We start from the raw sequence: 16,820 nt of genomic DNA, 5'->3' as shown, positions 1-16,820 counted from the left end.
CTCGCCTTGTCAGGTCACTTCTAATTAATATTATCAATGCGACACATTTTGTAGATGAAAGCTTCAAGCCAATGGGTTACTATTGAATATAATAAAGTACCCCATTACCTGTACTACAACTGAGAGTTAGAAGGTGAGAAAATGTAATGAATGAGTTAACTCTGCAGTCAAATGTGAATGTAAAATCTTAAATTGACCACAACAGGAGAAATCCCTTAATATGTATTCTGGGCTGTATTCCCAGAATATAGTTCCTGTACAGCACCTTCATCACGTCATCAAATATCCATCAAATATTTCTGAAGCTGTGAAATGCTCTTTCCCTTTGTGGGGATAACACACCTTAGTTAAAGAATCAGACAAGCAAAATGTAGTAGGGTTGCATGAAGTTTTTATTTAAGCGATTTCAGGGTTCAAATAGTGAGAGGGAGTAGAGAAGACCATGGAATCTGGAGATCTTCATTCACTGGAGGATGAGGTTGATTCTCCTTGCTTTCCACAATCAGAGCCCCTGCCGTGATCAGACGTACACACCCCAGTCAAGTCCGTGTATGGTTGTGTGTGTTCGGCGGGTCAGGCGGGGGCTTGAGGGAGGCTGAGCAGAGATGTGTGTCAGAGATGGAGGGCTGGTGAGGGGAAGGCAACTGGGGAATGGAGGGAGTCGCATGGCAGACAGATGGTGATAGAGTCAGGGCTAATTGAGAGAGAGAGGGGGGGGGGGGGGGGGGGGAGAGGCAGAGAGAGAGCGAGAGGGAGAGGGAGAGAGGGATAGAGAGAGGGAGAGGCAGAGAGAGAGGGAGAGGCAGAGAGAGAGAGAGAGAGAGAGAGAGAGAGAGAGAGAGAGAGAGAGAGAGAGAGAGAGAGAGAAGAGAGAGAGAGAGAGGGATAGAGAGAGTGGGCCAATTAGCCGCACTGCCCGCACCGGTCTACCACGCCATGTTTGAATCTTCGAAATCGACTCGTCGTCTCCTCCTCCACAATCCTCCTCATCCTAGTCTTCATCGCTCTTCACTTCCTGTCAGCACAGGCAGATGGCGAGAGCCAGGGTTGCGGAGTTGAAACGGGGGGAAGGCGAATCCTTGTCAGACTCGCTCCCTCTTCCTCTCCTTCCTGGACCTCCCTCCTCCTCCTCCTCCTCCTCCTCCTGCGCCTCCTTTGGGGTCACCCCCCACCTCTGCCTCTCCGGGCGCTCTCCCCCTCTTTCTCCCCCTCAGAGGGCTTCACTTGCTGGACATGGTGTAGCAGCCGTGCTGGTGCCACTGCATGTCGCGGATACGCCTGATGGACTGCATCTGGGGGTAGCGGGCACCAAACTCGTTGAAGTGCCTGTACTCGCCCTTCTCCAGGACGTACTGGCTGCCACGGTAACCGGGGAACTGGTAGCCCACCCAGCTGTTGGAGAGAGAGAGGGAGAGAGCGTGAGAGGGAGGGAGAGAGAGAGGGAGAGAGAGAGTGAAGGAGGAAGGGATTCAAAACATATTAAATGAAAAAGTGATTTACGCTACGGCGTCTTGAACTAAAGTGGCCAAATGCATCTGGCGTTTGGGGTTCGGTCGCATCACCACAGGGACACACGCACAGCGGGCTGGTGATGGAGACATCACAGGATGCAGACACTCCCCGACGCCTGACGTCAGACACACTCTCATGTGTGGGACTTTGTTAAAACCTATTCTTCCCTGGCCCTTCCTGCCCAACCCATCAGACACCTAGCACTCAGAAGTGGCTTCACACTCGCACTTGATCAATGTCTAACACCTGATGCCTTCATCCCTTGTTTTTCTATAACTAGCTCTTATGAACAGGAAAAGGGTGTGTATTATAGTCCTAAAAGTTTATCTTTCTGGAGCTAATGTGTCTGGAGTGGATGTAGGCAGCTGATGCCTACATCAGCCATATTTTTTTATAAAAAGCTGTTATGAACAGAATACAGGAGTATATATGCCAGAAAGAGTTATTTCTGGAGATTAACCCGACATCTATTATCTTCTAAGACTAAGAGACCCATGAATGTATGTGTGTGTTTGTGTGTATGTCACTCCTAGCTTCTCTACTTGTGCTCCTCAGCAGGAAATGAGTCATGACATCAACAACTGCAAGTTGTTATCTAGCCCTGAAATATTTTCGAGGTGAGGAGAATTCCAGTCGGTGTGCTTATGTGTGTGTCTGTGTGTGTGTGTGTGTGTGTTCTTGTGTGTCTGTGTGTGTGTGTGTGTGTGTGTGTGTGTGTGTGTGTGTGTGTGTGTGTGTGTGTGTGTGTGTGTGTGTGTGTGTGTGTGTGTGTGGTTGTGTGTGTGTGTGTGTGTGTGTGTGTGTGTGTGTGTGTGTGTGTGTGTGTGTGTGTGTGTGTGTGTGTGTGTGTGTGTGTGTGTGTCTATGTGTATGTGTGTATACTCACGTTCCACAGCTGACCATCACGCTGCCGACCCTGTCGGTGAAGCCGTAGGAGAACAGGCTGGGGACATCATCGTCCATGATCTCCATCTTACGGCCCTTGAACTCTCCGACCTCGTACAGGCAGACCTTGTGCTTCTCGGGGTCCTGGGGGGGGGGGCAGAGCAGGGGGTGTTTGGACGGTGTTTGGAAATAGTACTTAGTATCGTGTAGCTTATTCTAGCTATCCATGTTGTATACGGGGAACGGGTTAGCCTAGCGATTGTTAGTGCTTGGCACTTGTTTCTATGAACATCCTTACTGTATCGAGAGTGATATATTGTTGTTTCTCTTCTGTTTCTTCTGACAAATGTACTTATTGGAAGTCTCTTTGGATAAAAGCGACTGCTAAATGCCCTGAATGTAAAATGTTAATGAAGCCAATGGAGCCTTCCTGGGGAGCGTTTGATCTGCCCCTCAGAGGGGAGGAAGAAGAGGGAGGCTAGGTAGTGTGTGATCTGCCCCTCGGAGGAGAGGAAGAGGAGGGCGGCAGGCTCACCATGCGGCAGGGCCTGAAGGACAGCAGGTAGTCGTTCCTCTGGCAGTTGCTCCAGGAGTCCCAGCGGGGGTACTCTCCCTTCTCCAGGATGAACATCTCTCCGCACAGGTTCATCTGCTCGTAGCCCACGTAGCTGGAGGAGAGAGGAACAGGAGAGAGGAGAGAGGAGGGAGGAGAGAGGAGCAGGAGAGGAGGAGAGTTGTCAGAGGGATGTCTGTACTGAGAGATGTCAATCCCAGCATCTCTACTGATAATCTGCCGAGAAATCGAATCGGTGTTCATATGTGTGTGTGTGTGTGTGTGTGTGTGTGTGTGTGTGTGTGTGTGTGTGTGTGTGTGTGTGTGTGTGTGTGTGTGTGTGTGTGTGTGTGTGTGTGTGTGTGTGTGTGTGTGTGTTTCTGTTGTTGTGTGTTTCTGTTGTTGTGTGTTTGAGTGTTCTTGTGTGTGAGTCTGTGTGTGTTTGTGTTGTTGTGTGTGTGTTTGTGTGAGTGTCCTCATACTTATGTGAGTGTGTGTGTGTGTGTGTGTGTGTGTGTGTGTGTGTGTGTGTGTGTGTGTGTGTGTGTGTGTGTGTGTGTGTGTGTGTGTGTGTGTGTGTGTGTGTGTGTTTGAGTGTTCTTGTGTGTGAGTCTGTGTGTGTTTGTGTTGTTGTGTGTGTGTTTGTGTGAGTGTCCTCATACTTATGTGAGTGTGTGTGTGTGTGTGTGTGTGTGTGTGTGTGTGTGTGTGTGTGTGTGTGTGTGTGTGTGTGTGCGTTCATGTTCATGTGTGTTTGTTTGCAGTGTGTGAGTGTCTTTTCGTGAGAGGATGTGATGTTTGGTGATGTGTCACTGTGTGTGTAAGTCCACCACATGCATTAACCACCACTGTGTTCCACTACGCTGTGAGTCAGTACTTACGGCCCACACTCCACGCGCAGGGAGCGCACCTTGTCCATGCCCATGTCGCACACGTTCATGCACTCTCCGCTGATCTCAACACAGCGGCCCTGGAAGTTCTCCTGGTCGAACACGAACATCTGGAGCAGGAAGGCGGGAGGTGTGGGGGTCAGATGGAGGCATTTTTACACACATGAATATACCTTCACCAGGAGACTCAAGGATGAGCGAGGGAGACAGAGAATGAGGGGCCAGGGAGAGAGAGAGAGAGTGAGCGAGAGAGCGTGAGAGAGAGAGCGAGGGAGAGAGAGAGAGAGAGGGAGAGAGAGCGAGCGAGAGAGCGTGAGAGAGAGAGCGAGGGAGAGAGAGAGAGAGAGGAGAGAGAGAGAGAGAGAGAGGGAGAGAGAGAGAGCCACCAACACGCTACACTGCCCTTAGCGTAGCGTGTAGAACCACGCAGGCAGAGTAAATCAGCAGCTTCGGGCAGAGAGCTCAGCATGGGGGCCTAAACGAGGCTCCACATCAGATCAATAGTGTGGATCTCTTTGAGGGGAGGGGGGGGGGTTGGTTGTTTGTGTTTGTGTGTGTGTGTGCGTGTGTGTTTGTGTGTATACCTTGTAAGCGTGTGTGCCCATCTCGGACCTCTTGCTCAGAGGAGTCTTTCCGTCGGTCTGGGAAGCGGCCTTGGACTTATCAGCAGACATGATGACTGGAGAACCAAGGAGAGAGAGCAGAGGAGATCAGAGGAGGAAAGGAGGATGGTAGAGGAGGACAGAGGAGAGGAGATCACAGAGGAGAACAGAGAAGAGGAGATGAGAGGAGACGAGAGGAGAGGAGATCAGAGGAGGAAAGGAGGATGGTAGAGGAGGACAGAGGAGAGGAGATCACAGAGGAGAACGGAGAAGAGGAGATGAGAGGAGACGAGAGGAGAGGAGAGCCCAAACAGATCAGAACACAGTACAACACAAAAGGGACACAAAAACAACATGTCACGGAACAATGGAGACAGAGATCGATTGAAATAACCAAAGGCTGCGGCTGTGTGTGTGTAACCTATTGTCTTCTGACTATAGCATTGCATCACTCGTTCTTCTATTTGCAGGATGTGAACCAGTGCGCAAACAGTGTCGTCATACGGCAATCACTAGACTATTTCTGAACAATAAACTCGGCTCGCATGGCTTCAAGCGATCGATGAATCGAAAAAAGGTATTCTGAGCCGCCGGAATATCTCTGCAGCTTTACCACCCGCCAGCATCAGGCATCTTTATATTTACTTGTTATATTACCTGCGTACATCAATGTACTCTGTCTGGCTTACATCTGGTTACACTCACTCACTGTGTGGCTGGCTGCTGCTGTTCTATGTTCTACTTCTATGTTTTTTGGATGACTGTGGCTCACCTGTGGCTGTAGAGCTGGAGCTTTGAGACTGTGTGTGTGTGTATGTGTCTGTCAGGCCGTCATTGGCTTATATACGCTGGCGGACCGAGGGGGGGGATTACCGACACAGAAGCAAACGCTGAGCCCACATCAGCCCACAGAATAGAAATACCCCATCATCAAAGAGCAGGGGAGGGAGGGGCGAGAGACACCGGGCGGGGCACAGAGCGAGCGCGAGAGAGAGAAAGAGAGAGAGAGAGAGGGGCTGGCAATCAGAGGGATAGGTCGAGAGAGGGAAGAGATGGGTTACATGGGTTACATAGAGAGAGAGAGAGAGAGAGAGAGAGAGAGAGAGAGAGAGAGAGAGAGAGAGAGAGAGAGAGAGAGAGAGAGAGAGAGAGAGAGAAAAAGAGAGAGAGAGAGAGAGAGAGAGAGGGAGAGAGAGAGAGAGAGAGAGAGAGAGAGAGAGAGAGAGAGAGAGAGAGAGAGAGAGAGAGAGAGAGAGGGAGAGGGGGAGAGAGGGAGAGAGAGGGAGAGAGAGAGAGAGAGAGAGAGAGAGAGAGAGAGAGAGAGAGAGAGAGAGAGAGAGAGAGAGGGAGGCAGAGAGACACCGGGCGGGATTGAGAGAGAGAGAGAGAGAGAGTGAGAGAGAGGGAGAGAGAGTGAGAGCGTGAGAGATAGAGAGAGAACGAGAGAGAGAGAGGGGGACAGAGAGAGGCTGGAAAATAGAGGGATGGGTAGAGAGAGGGAGGAGATGGGGTAGAGCAGAGGGTGGGCGAGAAGGACAGAGTGTGAGGTGCAGCTAAGACAGAGAGGCAGACGGAAAGACGCAGAGAGTGCTGCGAAGAGAGCGAGAGAGAGGGAGAGGGAGAGAGATAGAGGGGCAGAGAGAGAATGGTAATGATCAGACAGGAGCAAGGGGGGAAAAGTAGAAGCGATAAGGTGTGAGGGAGTACTGTAATTCTATTCATGTGTACTCTTCATCCTCCTAAACATCGCCCAACAGCCTTATCCTCCTATAATTATCAGGCAGCATTCTGTGATGAGGTGTCTGTCTCCTGTGACTCATTTTTGTGATCATTATTCGCCGGCGTCTTGTACTCTGTTGATATTACACCTCGCCTGCAGAGCTTTCCCTGCAACCCAATGAAGGCACAGGAGATGATACAATAACTGGTACATAGCAAACATATTTTCATTTAAAAACTTTTTAATTCACTTTATTGTAGTGAGTTCATTAACAGTGTTTTTTTAATTAGTTCTCCGTGAATTAGTTCTGACAATGAGGATGAAGAATCTGACATTTCCCTACATTTCACAGTTTTCATTATATTGTCTACATATATCTATAGATCTATAGATATATGTAGACAATATAAATAAAACTGTTATTCTATCTATACTGTATCTATATATTCATATCTATATCTATACAGATATAAAGATATAGATATAGATATAGAGAGAATAACAGTATAACAGAAATTATCTTTCAAAATGATGGCCGCTAAGTTGATTGCCTGTACAAAAAATAAACCTAAAACCCAAACCTCAATTATAGTTTTATTTGACACTCATATTCCCTCCCGCTTCCTGTGGTGAACGCGGCATCATATAGATCTGATTAAGAAGGGGTCAGAGAAAAAAGCAATATTCTGAGAAAAGCAATAAACCAGACCGGCCTGGAAGAGATGAGAAACAAAGGGAGGTACCATTGCAGCAAATTAGATTCCACTATTAATCACAGCCCGGGATAGCATCTCGAATGAGGGGGAGACGTAGTGAACACCTACACACCAAGTCACATCTGCTACCTGGTTGATGTTTATACGAGGCGACGCGAGCTTACAGGTTGTCAAATACAAGGGATGTGTGTGTGGGTGGACGAGATGTAAGCTTCGACAAATGACTCGGCAGCATCAAGGATCGGGTGAAAGCTCATTAAAAGTCGTGACTCGTACTACAGCGTTTCTACAGATCTACCCGGTTTCGCTTGGCTTCGTCTTTACGGAGATACTGCGAAACCGGTTAGATCGAAACCGTAACGGTTTCGCCTGTTTCGGCTTCGTGTGGACGGGGCCTCAGAGAGGTGCTGATTGCCTTGCTGCGCAGCCCACTGGGCCTGAGTGACCTAGATAACTCTTCCGTACCTGCTTCCCTCCTTTGAGCCCTGTAATCACTACCCCCCCGATAGGCGGGGCCGCGGTTTGACTGGCATCTTGTCTCTGGGAGTATATTTAGATCAGTGCCTGTGGGAGAATAGAGTGTCGACATGGAGATGTGATAAAACGTCAGGATTTCTTGGTACGTTGAGGATCCCTAGTGGATTGCCTACGCACGACTCTCTCTCTTGACACAAGTCTGCCGTACATGTTCACTTATTCAGTGATTCAAGTGTCTAAGCAGATGTTTGGCTGCAAATTATAATGTATTGCCTTAATCTCTGGATGAAGAGTTAGTTAGTTAGTTAGTTAGTTAGTTAGTTAGTTAGTTAGTTAGTTAGTTAGTTAGTTAGTTAGTTAGTTAGTTAATTGGTTGGTTGGATGGTTGGTTAGTTAGTTAGTTAGTTAGTTAGTTGGTTGGTTGGTTGGTTGGTTAGTTAGTTAGTTAGTTAGTTAGTTAGTTAGTTAGTTAGTTAGTTAGTTAGTTAGTCAGTTAGTTAGTTAGTCAGTTAGTTAGTTAGTTAGTTAGTTAGTTGGTTGGTTGACACAGGTTCTTTGTGTAGCCTTCGGACTGCAGTGTTGCTCACCAGCTTCCGCAAAAGACTGAAGACTCACCTGTTCAGAGTTCATCTAGACTCACCTGTTCAGAGTTCATCTAGACTCACCTGTTCAGAGTTCATCTAGACTCACCTGTTCAGAGTTCATCTAGACTCACCTGTTCAGAGTTCATCTAGACCAGGGGCCACCAACACAGTGCCCGCGGGCACCATGGCGCCCACAAGAACCACATGAGGCGCCTGTTCTAAAAATAGCACTACTCATTCTTGATCAACTCTTTCCCACCTTTTTTAAGTCATTGTTGATAATTATTGTGAGAAATCATTAACATGACTTAATTAATTAACAAGTCTTCACATAGATGAGTATCATTAATCATTAATATCAATATATAACTACAGGCTAACTGAGCAAATTTGTTATTTCAGAAGAGTGTATAGAACTCGGTGCCCTTCGCATGACTCAGTGCCCATGAAGAAGCTCTCAGGTTCAAAAAGGTTGGTGACTCCTGATCTAGACCCTCCATATCCTCCCACTCCCATCCCTCCTACTTATTGTATGTTGTACGTCCTGGGAAATTAATGAACGCACTTATTGTATGTCATACTAAGTTATAGTAATTAGTTGTATAGCATCTAGCTTTCTTTGTTGTATGTCGGGAATGGGTTAACCTAGCAATTATTCGTGCTTGGCACGTGGATCTATGAACATCCTTACTGTACCAACAGCGATATATTGTTTCACATTCTTCCGACAAATGTACTTATTGTAAGTCGCTTTGGATAAAAGCATCTGCTAAATACCCCAAATGTAAAATGCAAATGGTTAGACACATGATACAATTTGTCTGATGCTTACACATACAAATACATTTTAATATTTATAGCTAATGCTAATTTGCAATGCCTTTGCCACCATCGTAACATTAGATGTCATTAGGATGTGTAATTTTGAAACACACTGACAGCCAGATGGTTGATGATGGCATTGACGCTCTGAATAATATTTGCAGTTAGCTGTTGAACAAACTGCTCCATTAGCATTTGAGGACACAAAAAAAATTAGCATCTGCTACAGTAAGCACCTGTTACAGCTAGCACACAGGTGTGCTAGCTGCTCTATGAACATATGAATATATTAAGTGTGTGTATATTGTGTGTGTGTCTGTGTGTGTATATTGTGTGTTTGTGTGTGTGTGTGTGGGGGGGGGGGGGGGGGGGGGGGTAAGGGGGTTCAGAATGGTCATCATTGGAATAATGCTAGAGCAACTCTATGCTAACAAAAAGTGCAAGTGTGGAATTCTTCAATAGCAGCCTATTACAAAAATGTATAATAAACCCTATTCTGACATGCTCTGGTAGCCACATGTTACTCCAGAGAAATAAGATATCATATTAAAAATGAGCAGGTCAATTAGAGTTCAATGACTGTACATTATCAACTTTATTACAGCATTCCTAAACTTTGGGGGATTTAAATTCCAGCAGTATTTGGGATGCTTAAGCCTCATTATACTCCGATAGCTCGCAGCCATTGTTGCTACAGCTCTGCTGACGAGTACGAATGGGGCACACAACAGAGGCTGCCCTGCCTCTGTTGAACGGACCCCCCCCATTCACCGTCTCTGGCGCACTGACTCTATCCAGCAACAGGCCAACAACGGTGCGCCATGTGCTGAGTCGACAGCCCTCATGGGACCGAGGCATCAAAGGGGAACGTAGGGAGAGGGGAGTGTGTGGGGGGGGTCCGATACAGTAGCGCGCACGCACATCTTTACGCAAAACTTTACGCACACGTGGTTTGCGCGTTCATGTCCCCGCACCTGCAACCATGCGCTCTGCGAACGTGTGCGCGCCTGGTGGTCTCTGTCCCGACAACGATGGGAATCGATAGTACACGCCGGACTGCGGACGCGCGCACCGAGCGGGGACGCCGGTATAAAACGGGCCGCGCCAGATTATCACGCAAGTCTGTAAAAAGGATTGAAGGACAGCAGCGGGCGAAGAGCATCCAGGTGAGCGTGGACTAATTCAACAGCATAAAAGTTGGACTTTGCTTTGGTGTAACGATACTCTATAAATATATTGCTTCACAGAAGTCCATTTTCAAACTTAATAGTACAATAGGCATAATACCAAAAAGAAAAATAGTCTGTATGTTGATTTGACACTTACACTTATACACTCATACATGAGGCTACATGCATACATTTGTAATTATTGATTGATTAGTACCTATATATAGTATCTATAGTATCTATGTTGTATATATATCTTATAGTTTGTTTGAAAAATAAGTGTTTTCATTTTTTAAGTAGGTCTACTTTCATCTAAATATAGTAAATACTCAGTATTTGTACTAAATGTGATCAATGCCTCGATATTGACATTGATATTATTAATTAATATACACGTTAAATAATGTATTGATTTCTGTGCAAAGCTTGTTTGCCTGCTGCCACCCACTAGTGTCCCGGAATCATGACATCCTGATGTAACGGAGACATGGGCCTCCATGTGTCTGCCAGCTCCACCTCCATCACATTAGCCACGCAGAGACAGGATCCTCCACCGTTTCTAAATGTTCTGAATCTCTCCTCTCTCTCTCTCTCTCTCTCTCTCTCTCTCTCTCTCTCTCTCTCTCTCTCTCTCTCTGTCTCTCTCTCTCTCTCTCTCTCTCTCTCTCTCTCTCTCTCTCTCTCTCTCTCTCTCTCTCTCTCTCTCTCTCTCTCTCTCTCTCTCTCTCTCTCTCTACAGACATGAATAGAGCCACTAAGACCCACATGACCTCCCCCATGTTCTTCCCCAACATGGGTATGGCCCCCTTCTTTAAGGTGAAACTAACACACACTCTCTCACACACATACACACACACACACACAAACACACACACACACACACACACACACACACACACACACACACACACACAAAAACAAACAACGATACACGCTCACACACACACAAACAAACACACGCTCATAAGAATTCAGACACACACACACACACACACACACACAAGAACTCTCACACACACACACACACACAAACACACGTACACACACACAAACACACACACAAACACACATAAACACACGCACACACACACAAACAAACATTTACAGACTCACAAACACATAAATGCACCCACCCACTCACACACACACACACACACACACACACACACACACACACACACACACACACACACACACACACACACAAACACACACACAAAACATACACACAAAAAACACAAACGCAAACTCACGCACCCACTCACATACACAAACCCCCACACACACAACAAATGTATATTTAAGACACACTAGAGGGGGTGCTGTTAAGCTGAATATCAGCACGGCTGGAATGCGGTAGTTTGTTGTAGTTTGCTGATACTCGGTATAACAGCACGACCCCCGGTGTGAGATAGATTTTATTCAGAAGTGCTCACTGTTCTACAGGCGCTGTTTATTAGTTGGTAGTAATCAGCAACAACAGATTAGGAATGGTCGGTTTGTTTAATCATCCATTCGGCTCCGTCAACACAAAAAGTTCTGCAACTTGACCCACGCCGAGGAAACCATAGACATGTTCCTGCACACTAGCTTCTACTTTGTGTAGATATACACGTTACCACAAGCTAGCCCCTGGTATCAGGTACATTTATCTTTGTGTTAACCAATAGTCTGAGTGTCAGTTGAGAGTCCCGTTGCTGGATTTTGATCCTGAGGAGTTAACAGCTTACGATGTTTAAAATAGGCTAATAAGCGATTGCTAGGAACACCTGCAAACAGGAGCGATTCAAGTGTAGTTCAAGGACTTAATACTGTTATACTCTATATCCACACTCATGCCTCAATACAATGTATTATATTATGAGGATTTTACATTCAACATTCTGGATGTTCTGTTCTATATTATGGATACCATATTCTACATTATGTTTTTATTATGTTAGTTCCATTTGGTCTATTTTCAATCGTGGGTGATAAGCTCTCCAGCTGTATCTCTCGATGACGGATGTTAAAGTCTATAAATGTATTCTACATTATGGATTGTATTTATATGTTCCACATGGTTGGAGGTTAAAGGCTGTATATGTATTCTGTATCAGGGAATCTAAACGGATGGAATCTATATTCCGTGTTTCCCACATAGTTGGAGGTTAAAGGCTGTATGTATTCTATATTAGGGATTCTAAAAAGATGGATGCTATTCCGTATTTTCCACATGGTTGGAGGTTAAAGGCTGTAGCTGGATGTATGTATTCTATAGTGTTGGATGCTTGCTACCATCCATTCCTCAGTGTTGGAGGTTAAGGTCAATAGCCAGGATGTATGTAAAGCCCGCAGCTGGAGGTTCGATTCCAGGGACTCCGCAGTGCCGGGGGCTGAATGTCTTCCTTTGTGGCCGCAGGTGACCGTGTTCGAGCAGGAGCACTTCCAGGGCCGCTGCCAGGAGTTCACCTCCGAGTGCTGCAACATCCAGGACTGTGGACTGGACAACATCCGCTCCATCAGGGTGGAGAGCGGAGCGTGAGTCACCCAGCCTGCACGCCTGTGTGTGTGTGTGTGTGTGTGTGTGTGTGTGTGTGTGTGTGTGTGTGTGTGTGTGTGTGTGTGTGTGTGTGTGTGTGTGTGTGTGTGTGTGTGTGTGTCTGTGTCTGTGTGTGTGTGTGTGTGTGTGTGTGTGTGTGTCTGTGTGTGTCTGTCTGTGTGTGTGTGTGTGTGTGTGTCTGTGTTTGTGTGTGTACGTGCGTATGTGTGCACAATTGTATGCATGTGTGTGTTTGTGTGTGAGTGAGTGTGTCTTTTATAATTTAAATGTCATATCAAATGATATTAAATGTGTGATATCTGTATAATGGTAGACGGTCTCGCTAGTTATGCTCCTTTATGTATGTGTCTGTGCTTGAAGTTTGAAAAAGACTGACGCACACAATTCATTTCATACATTTTCAGGGTCGAGCCATTGTCTGTAACTATTATAGCTATTAATAGCGTTTCTATTAATAGTTATTCATTTTTTGTTGCATACAATCGACAACCCATTCTTCACTTTATTCCGTCGCTACGATCATAGCTGCCAATCATTCATAAATATTTGGCGAAAGGTACTCACAGACACACACACACACACACATATTATATTTTGAATATATACAAATATATATATAAAGAAAAATATGTATTGATTTATATACATAAATAATTGTATGTATCTACAAATATTTTACATATTCAAAGAAATATATACATAAAATATTTTATGGATAAAATATTATATATTATTTTATGCATATCATTTTTTAGACAACAATGTAACGATAGCCGCTCATGTGTGCGTGGGTCATGTTAACTGCGGGGCTGCCCTGTACCCTAACCCCTGTGTGTGACCCCCCTCTTCCTCCAGCTGGGTGGGCTACGAGCACCACGACTTCCAGGGCCAGCAGTTCATCCTGGAGAGGGGAGAGTACCCCCACTGGGACGCCTACAGCGGCTCCCTGGCCTACCACGTGGAGCGCCTCATGTCCCTGCGCCCCATCTACTGCGCTGTGAGTACCCCCACACCCCCATACCGTGTGGGGAGGCGGGCCTAAGGGGGTAGGTAGAATGAATAGGACTGATGGAGGAAATCGGACAGAGTGAGAGGGACAGAGAGGGACATAGAGAAGGAGAGAAGGGGGGAGACAGACAGAGAGAGAGAGAGAAAGAGAGAGAGAGAGAGAGAGAGAGAGAGAGAGAGAGAGAGAGAGAGAGAGAGAGAGAGAGAGAGAGAGAGAGAGAGAGAGAGAGAGAGAGAGCGAGAGAGAGAGAGACACACACACAGAGAGACAGAGAGAGAGACACACACACACACACACAGAGACACACAGAGAGAAAGAGAGAGAGAGGGAGAGAGAGAGAGAGAGAGAGAGAGAGAGAGAGAGAGAGAGAGAGAGAGAGAGAGAGAGAGAGAGAGAGAGAGAGAGAGAGAGAGACACACATAGAGAAAGAGAGGGAGAGAGAGGGAGAGAGAGAGAGAGCGAGAGAGAGAGAGAGAGAGAGAGAGAGAGAGAGAGAGAGAGAGAGAGAGAGAGAGAGAGAGACAGACAGACAGACACATACACACATAGAGGCAGAGAGAGGGAGATTGTAGGAGGGAGATAAGCTAAAGCATGTTTACAGGAGATGAACTTGTCGATGCGCTTTGAGCACCGACAAGCAAGTGAGCAATCTTCCAACACAAAACTTCCTCACATTTCCGAGGCCTATTCCGGCTGTTCTCTGTGCATCTCTGACTCTAACACTCCCCCCCCCCCCCCCCCCCCCCTCCCCCTTATCCACTCAGTCCCACCAGAGCAGCCGTATGACCATCTACGAGATGGAGAACTTCCTGGGCCGCAGCGTGGAGATGTGTGATGACTACCCCTCCCTGCAGGCCATGGGCTGGATGAAGCCCGAGGTGGGATCCATGCACGTCCAGTGTGGAGCGTAAGTACCCAACCCCCCCCCCCCCCCCCCCCCCCCCCCCCCAAAGTCCCGTCGGATGAAAGCCTCTGCCAAATCGCTCCGATCGTAAATAGCATGAACGATATTAATCTGCTCTGATTGAGAAGCTAGTGTAGTCGTTTGTTCTCTTTAGCTTGGTTACGATCTCAGCCTGGCTCTTTCAGCCGATGAGGTGGGCCAAGTGTTTTGTTCGCTCGCGCGGCTTAACACACGGTAAGTATCGGCAGCTAGCCTGGCTGATGCCAGACCAAGCTCAATCGTAGATTGGAGTACGGTCTTGGGAAGCTGCTGTCGTTTTATGCAGCACAAGAGGCGCGATCAACGGGCCTAGTTCAAACGACTCTGTACGCGATTGGCTTCCCTGTCGTGATCGTGTTAAACCAGCCAATAGCGCGCCAGGGGGAAAAGCCAGCTTGGTGATTGGCTCCCGCAAAAACGTATTGAAGGTAGAAAGAAATGTATTGCTCTCCTCCAGACCCTTCTGCGGGGCGAACTCAAGTCGCCGGCAGAATGGGCGGGGCTACCCAGTCTAATTAGTAGTAGTATAAGTAAGACACCGCCTCTAACCTACCCTCTCTCTCCGTCCGTCCGTCCGTCCGTCCAGCTTCGTGTGCTACCAGTTCCCCGGCTACAGGGGCCAGCAGTACATCATGGAGTGCGAGAGGCACAGCGGCGACTTCCAGCACTGGAAGAACTGGGGCTCCCACTGCCAGACCCCCCAGATCCAGTCCATCAGGCGCATCCACCACTAGGGCCGGACGGGGCGGACAGTGGGAGCCCAGGGGGGACAGGGCGGCCCGGGGAAGGGGGCCCGGCCTGGGCTTGAGTGGCAGGCTGGCTCCCCTGATGGAAGCTGACGTGGAGAGGAGTGATGATTCAACGTGACGGCAGCGCCGTGTTCCGAGACCGATTCCTGTTACTGACCTGAACGAGTGATACTGCAATAAAACTCAGAAAAGAAAACCCAGTCTGATTCATTTCTGTATCATCGCCGTCTGTGCGTGTGCGTGTGTGTGTGTCCTTGTGTGTCTGTGTGTGTGTGTCTGTGTGTATGGGTCTGTATAGGTGTGTGGTGTGGTTGTGTGTGTGTGTGTGTGCATGTGTGTATCTGTGTGTGTGTATGTGTGTATCTGTATAGGTGTGTGTGTCTGTGTGTGTATGTGTGTGTATCCGTATAGGTGTGTGTTTGTGTGTGTGTGTGTGTGTGTGTGTGTGTGTGTGTGTGTGTGTGTGTAATGCAGGGCAGACACAACAGCGGCAAAAGCAATATATATACGATACAATCCATCCAATATATATAAGGTCCTCACCTCAATAAAAAGCTATTTTGTTGAGGTGAAGGAAAACTTGTCAGCTTCACCACTCAACTGGGACCATTCTAGTTTGGTTCCCAGCCCAAGGTTGGTTCTCTGGAACTCAGAGAATTAAAAAGGAGCGATGAGACACGGCTACGAAGGACAAGGACCTCGGGGCGGACCACCCCTTACATCATCTTTTAGGAGTGTGTAGGCAGCCCCCGTTTTAGTCTCCACTCTTACACAATCTTACTGATATACGTGCGGTCTCCGTCACATTTCCATGGCAACATGTTTTTTTTTCTTTCTTGCCAAACATTGCAACAAAGGCAAGGGAATAATAACCTGCAGACAGTCGTTATTTTTTCAAGTTTTATGTTGGGCTTTATTTACAAAATGAGCAAAAGTTGAAAAAAAAAACACAGTGAAATGCGATGGTTAAGAAAGCAAAGTAAGTCAATTCGTATTTTATACAATGAAAGACAATTAAGTACCTCGTCAACCCTTGTCATGTTATCAATAATAACCAAATCAGAAAAATTGCACATCACTTGTGGGAAAATGAAATAAAAATAAATATTTTCTTCATTTTTCCTAAAGTCTTCCCACAAGCTAATCCTCCATATAAAAATCATATTTCTCATTCAAAAGCAAAAGACGCTCGTACCATATCCGACCCTGAAAAAAGAATGCAACGTAATAAGCAATCCTCATCCCATTGTCGTTGTCCCGGTGACCCCAACCCACAGTGACACGTTAAGTCGTCAACTCATCAGCTGTGTTGGGAACCGTTCCCTATCCCCTCACTCACTATTCCCTATATGGCGTTTATGATATAGGGAACTATATAGGGCACGAACAAACGAGAATTCGGACACTACGCTAAACATTTCCAAACGGCATTTGCGTCAGTAAATTACATTTAGAAAGCACAACCACACGTGGTACACGGGAGTAACATGCAGTAAAATGCAATTTAGGGTATTTGGGGTATTGGGCTCCCCTCGCGCTCACGCCTCATCCCTGCCCTCCCGCTCCACCCTCCGCCCCTGGCCCTCCCGTCGCCGGTGGCGACCCCGGCCCCCTGGGGACCCCGAGCCCTGGGAGCCCCCGTCCCAG

General features: G+C 47.1%; 3 protein-coding genes across 3 annotated transcripts in view; 1 reads left to right on the top strand and 2 right to left on the bottom strand.

Annotated features, from left to right (window-relative positions):
- Positions 1–374: 374 nt before the first annotated feature.
- Positions 375–5,320, bottom strand: crybb1l2 (crystallin, beta B1, like 2). Its single transcript, XM_030351961.1, has 6 exons — positions 5,215–5,320; positions 4,425–4,519; positions 3,832–3,950; positions 2,933–3,065; positions 2,399–2,541; positions 375–1,392 (listed from the first exon to the last, which is right to left on the bottom strand). The coding sequence occupies exons 2-6, from the start codon at positions 4,512–4,514 to the stop codon at positions 1,221–1,223; spliced, it is 657 nt and encodes a 218-aa protein (XP_030207821.1). The 5' UTR covers positions 4,515–4,519; positions 5,215–5,320; the 3' UTR covers positions 375–1,220.
- Positions 5,321–9,821: 4,501 nt separating this feature from the next.
- On the top strand, positions 9,822–15,369 carry cryba1l2 (crystallin, beta A1, like 2). The gene is made up of 6 exons (XM_030351962.1): positions 9,822–9,927; positions 10,670–10,746; positions 12,332–12,450; positions 13,328–13,469; positions 14,246–14,388; positions 15,011–15,369. Exons 2-6 carry the CDS (start codon positions 10,672–10,674, stop codon positions 15,156–15,158), a joined length of 627 nt encoding a protein of 208 aa, XP_030207822.1. The 5' UTR covers positions 9,822–9,927; positions 10,670–10,671; the 3' UTR covers positions 15,159–15,369.
- A 690-nt stretch (positions 15,370–16,059) lies between these two features.
- The window catches only part of unc93b1 (unc-93 homolog B1, TLR signaling regulator), a 15,297-nt gene continuing 14,536 nt past the window's right edge, over positions 16,060–16,820 (bottom strand). The window contains exon 13 of the mRNA XM_030351925.1: positions 16,060–16,820. This exon is cut by the window's right edge and continues 146 nt beyond it. Within this exon, the coding sequence (XP_030207785.1) occupies positions 16,712–16,820 (109 nt within the window). The 3' untranslated portion in view covers positions 16,060–16,711.

This window comes from Gadus morhua, chromosome 3 (assembly GCF_902167405.1).
Source record: "Gadus morhua chromosome 3, gadMor3.0, whole genome shotgun sequence".
NCBI classification, from domain to species: Eukaryota; Metazoa; Chordata; class Actinopteri; order Gadiformes; family Gadidae; genus Gadus; species Gadus morhua.
This window is presented reverse-complemented; position numbering and strand designations above follow the sequence as displayed.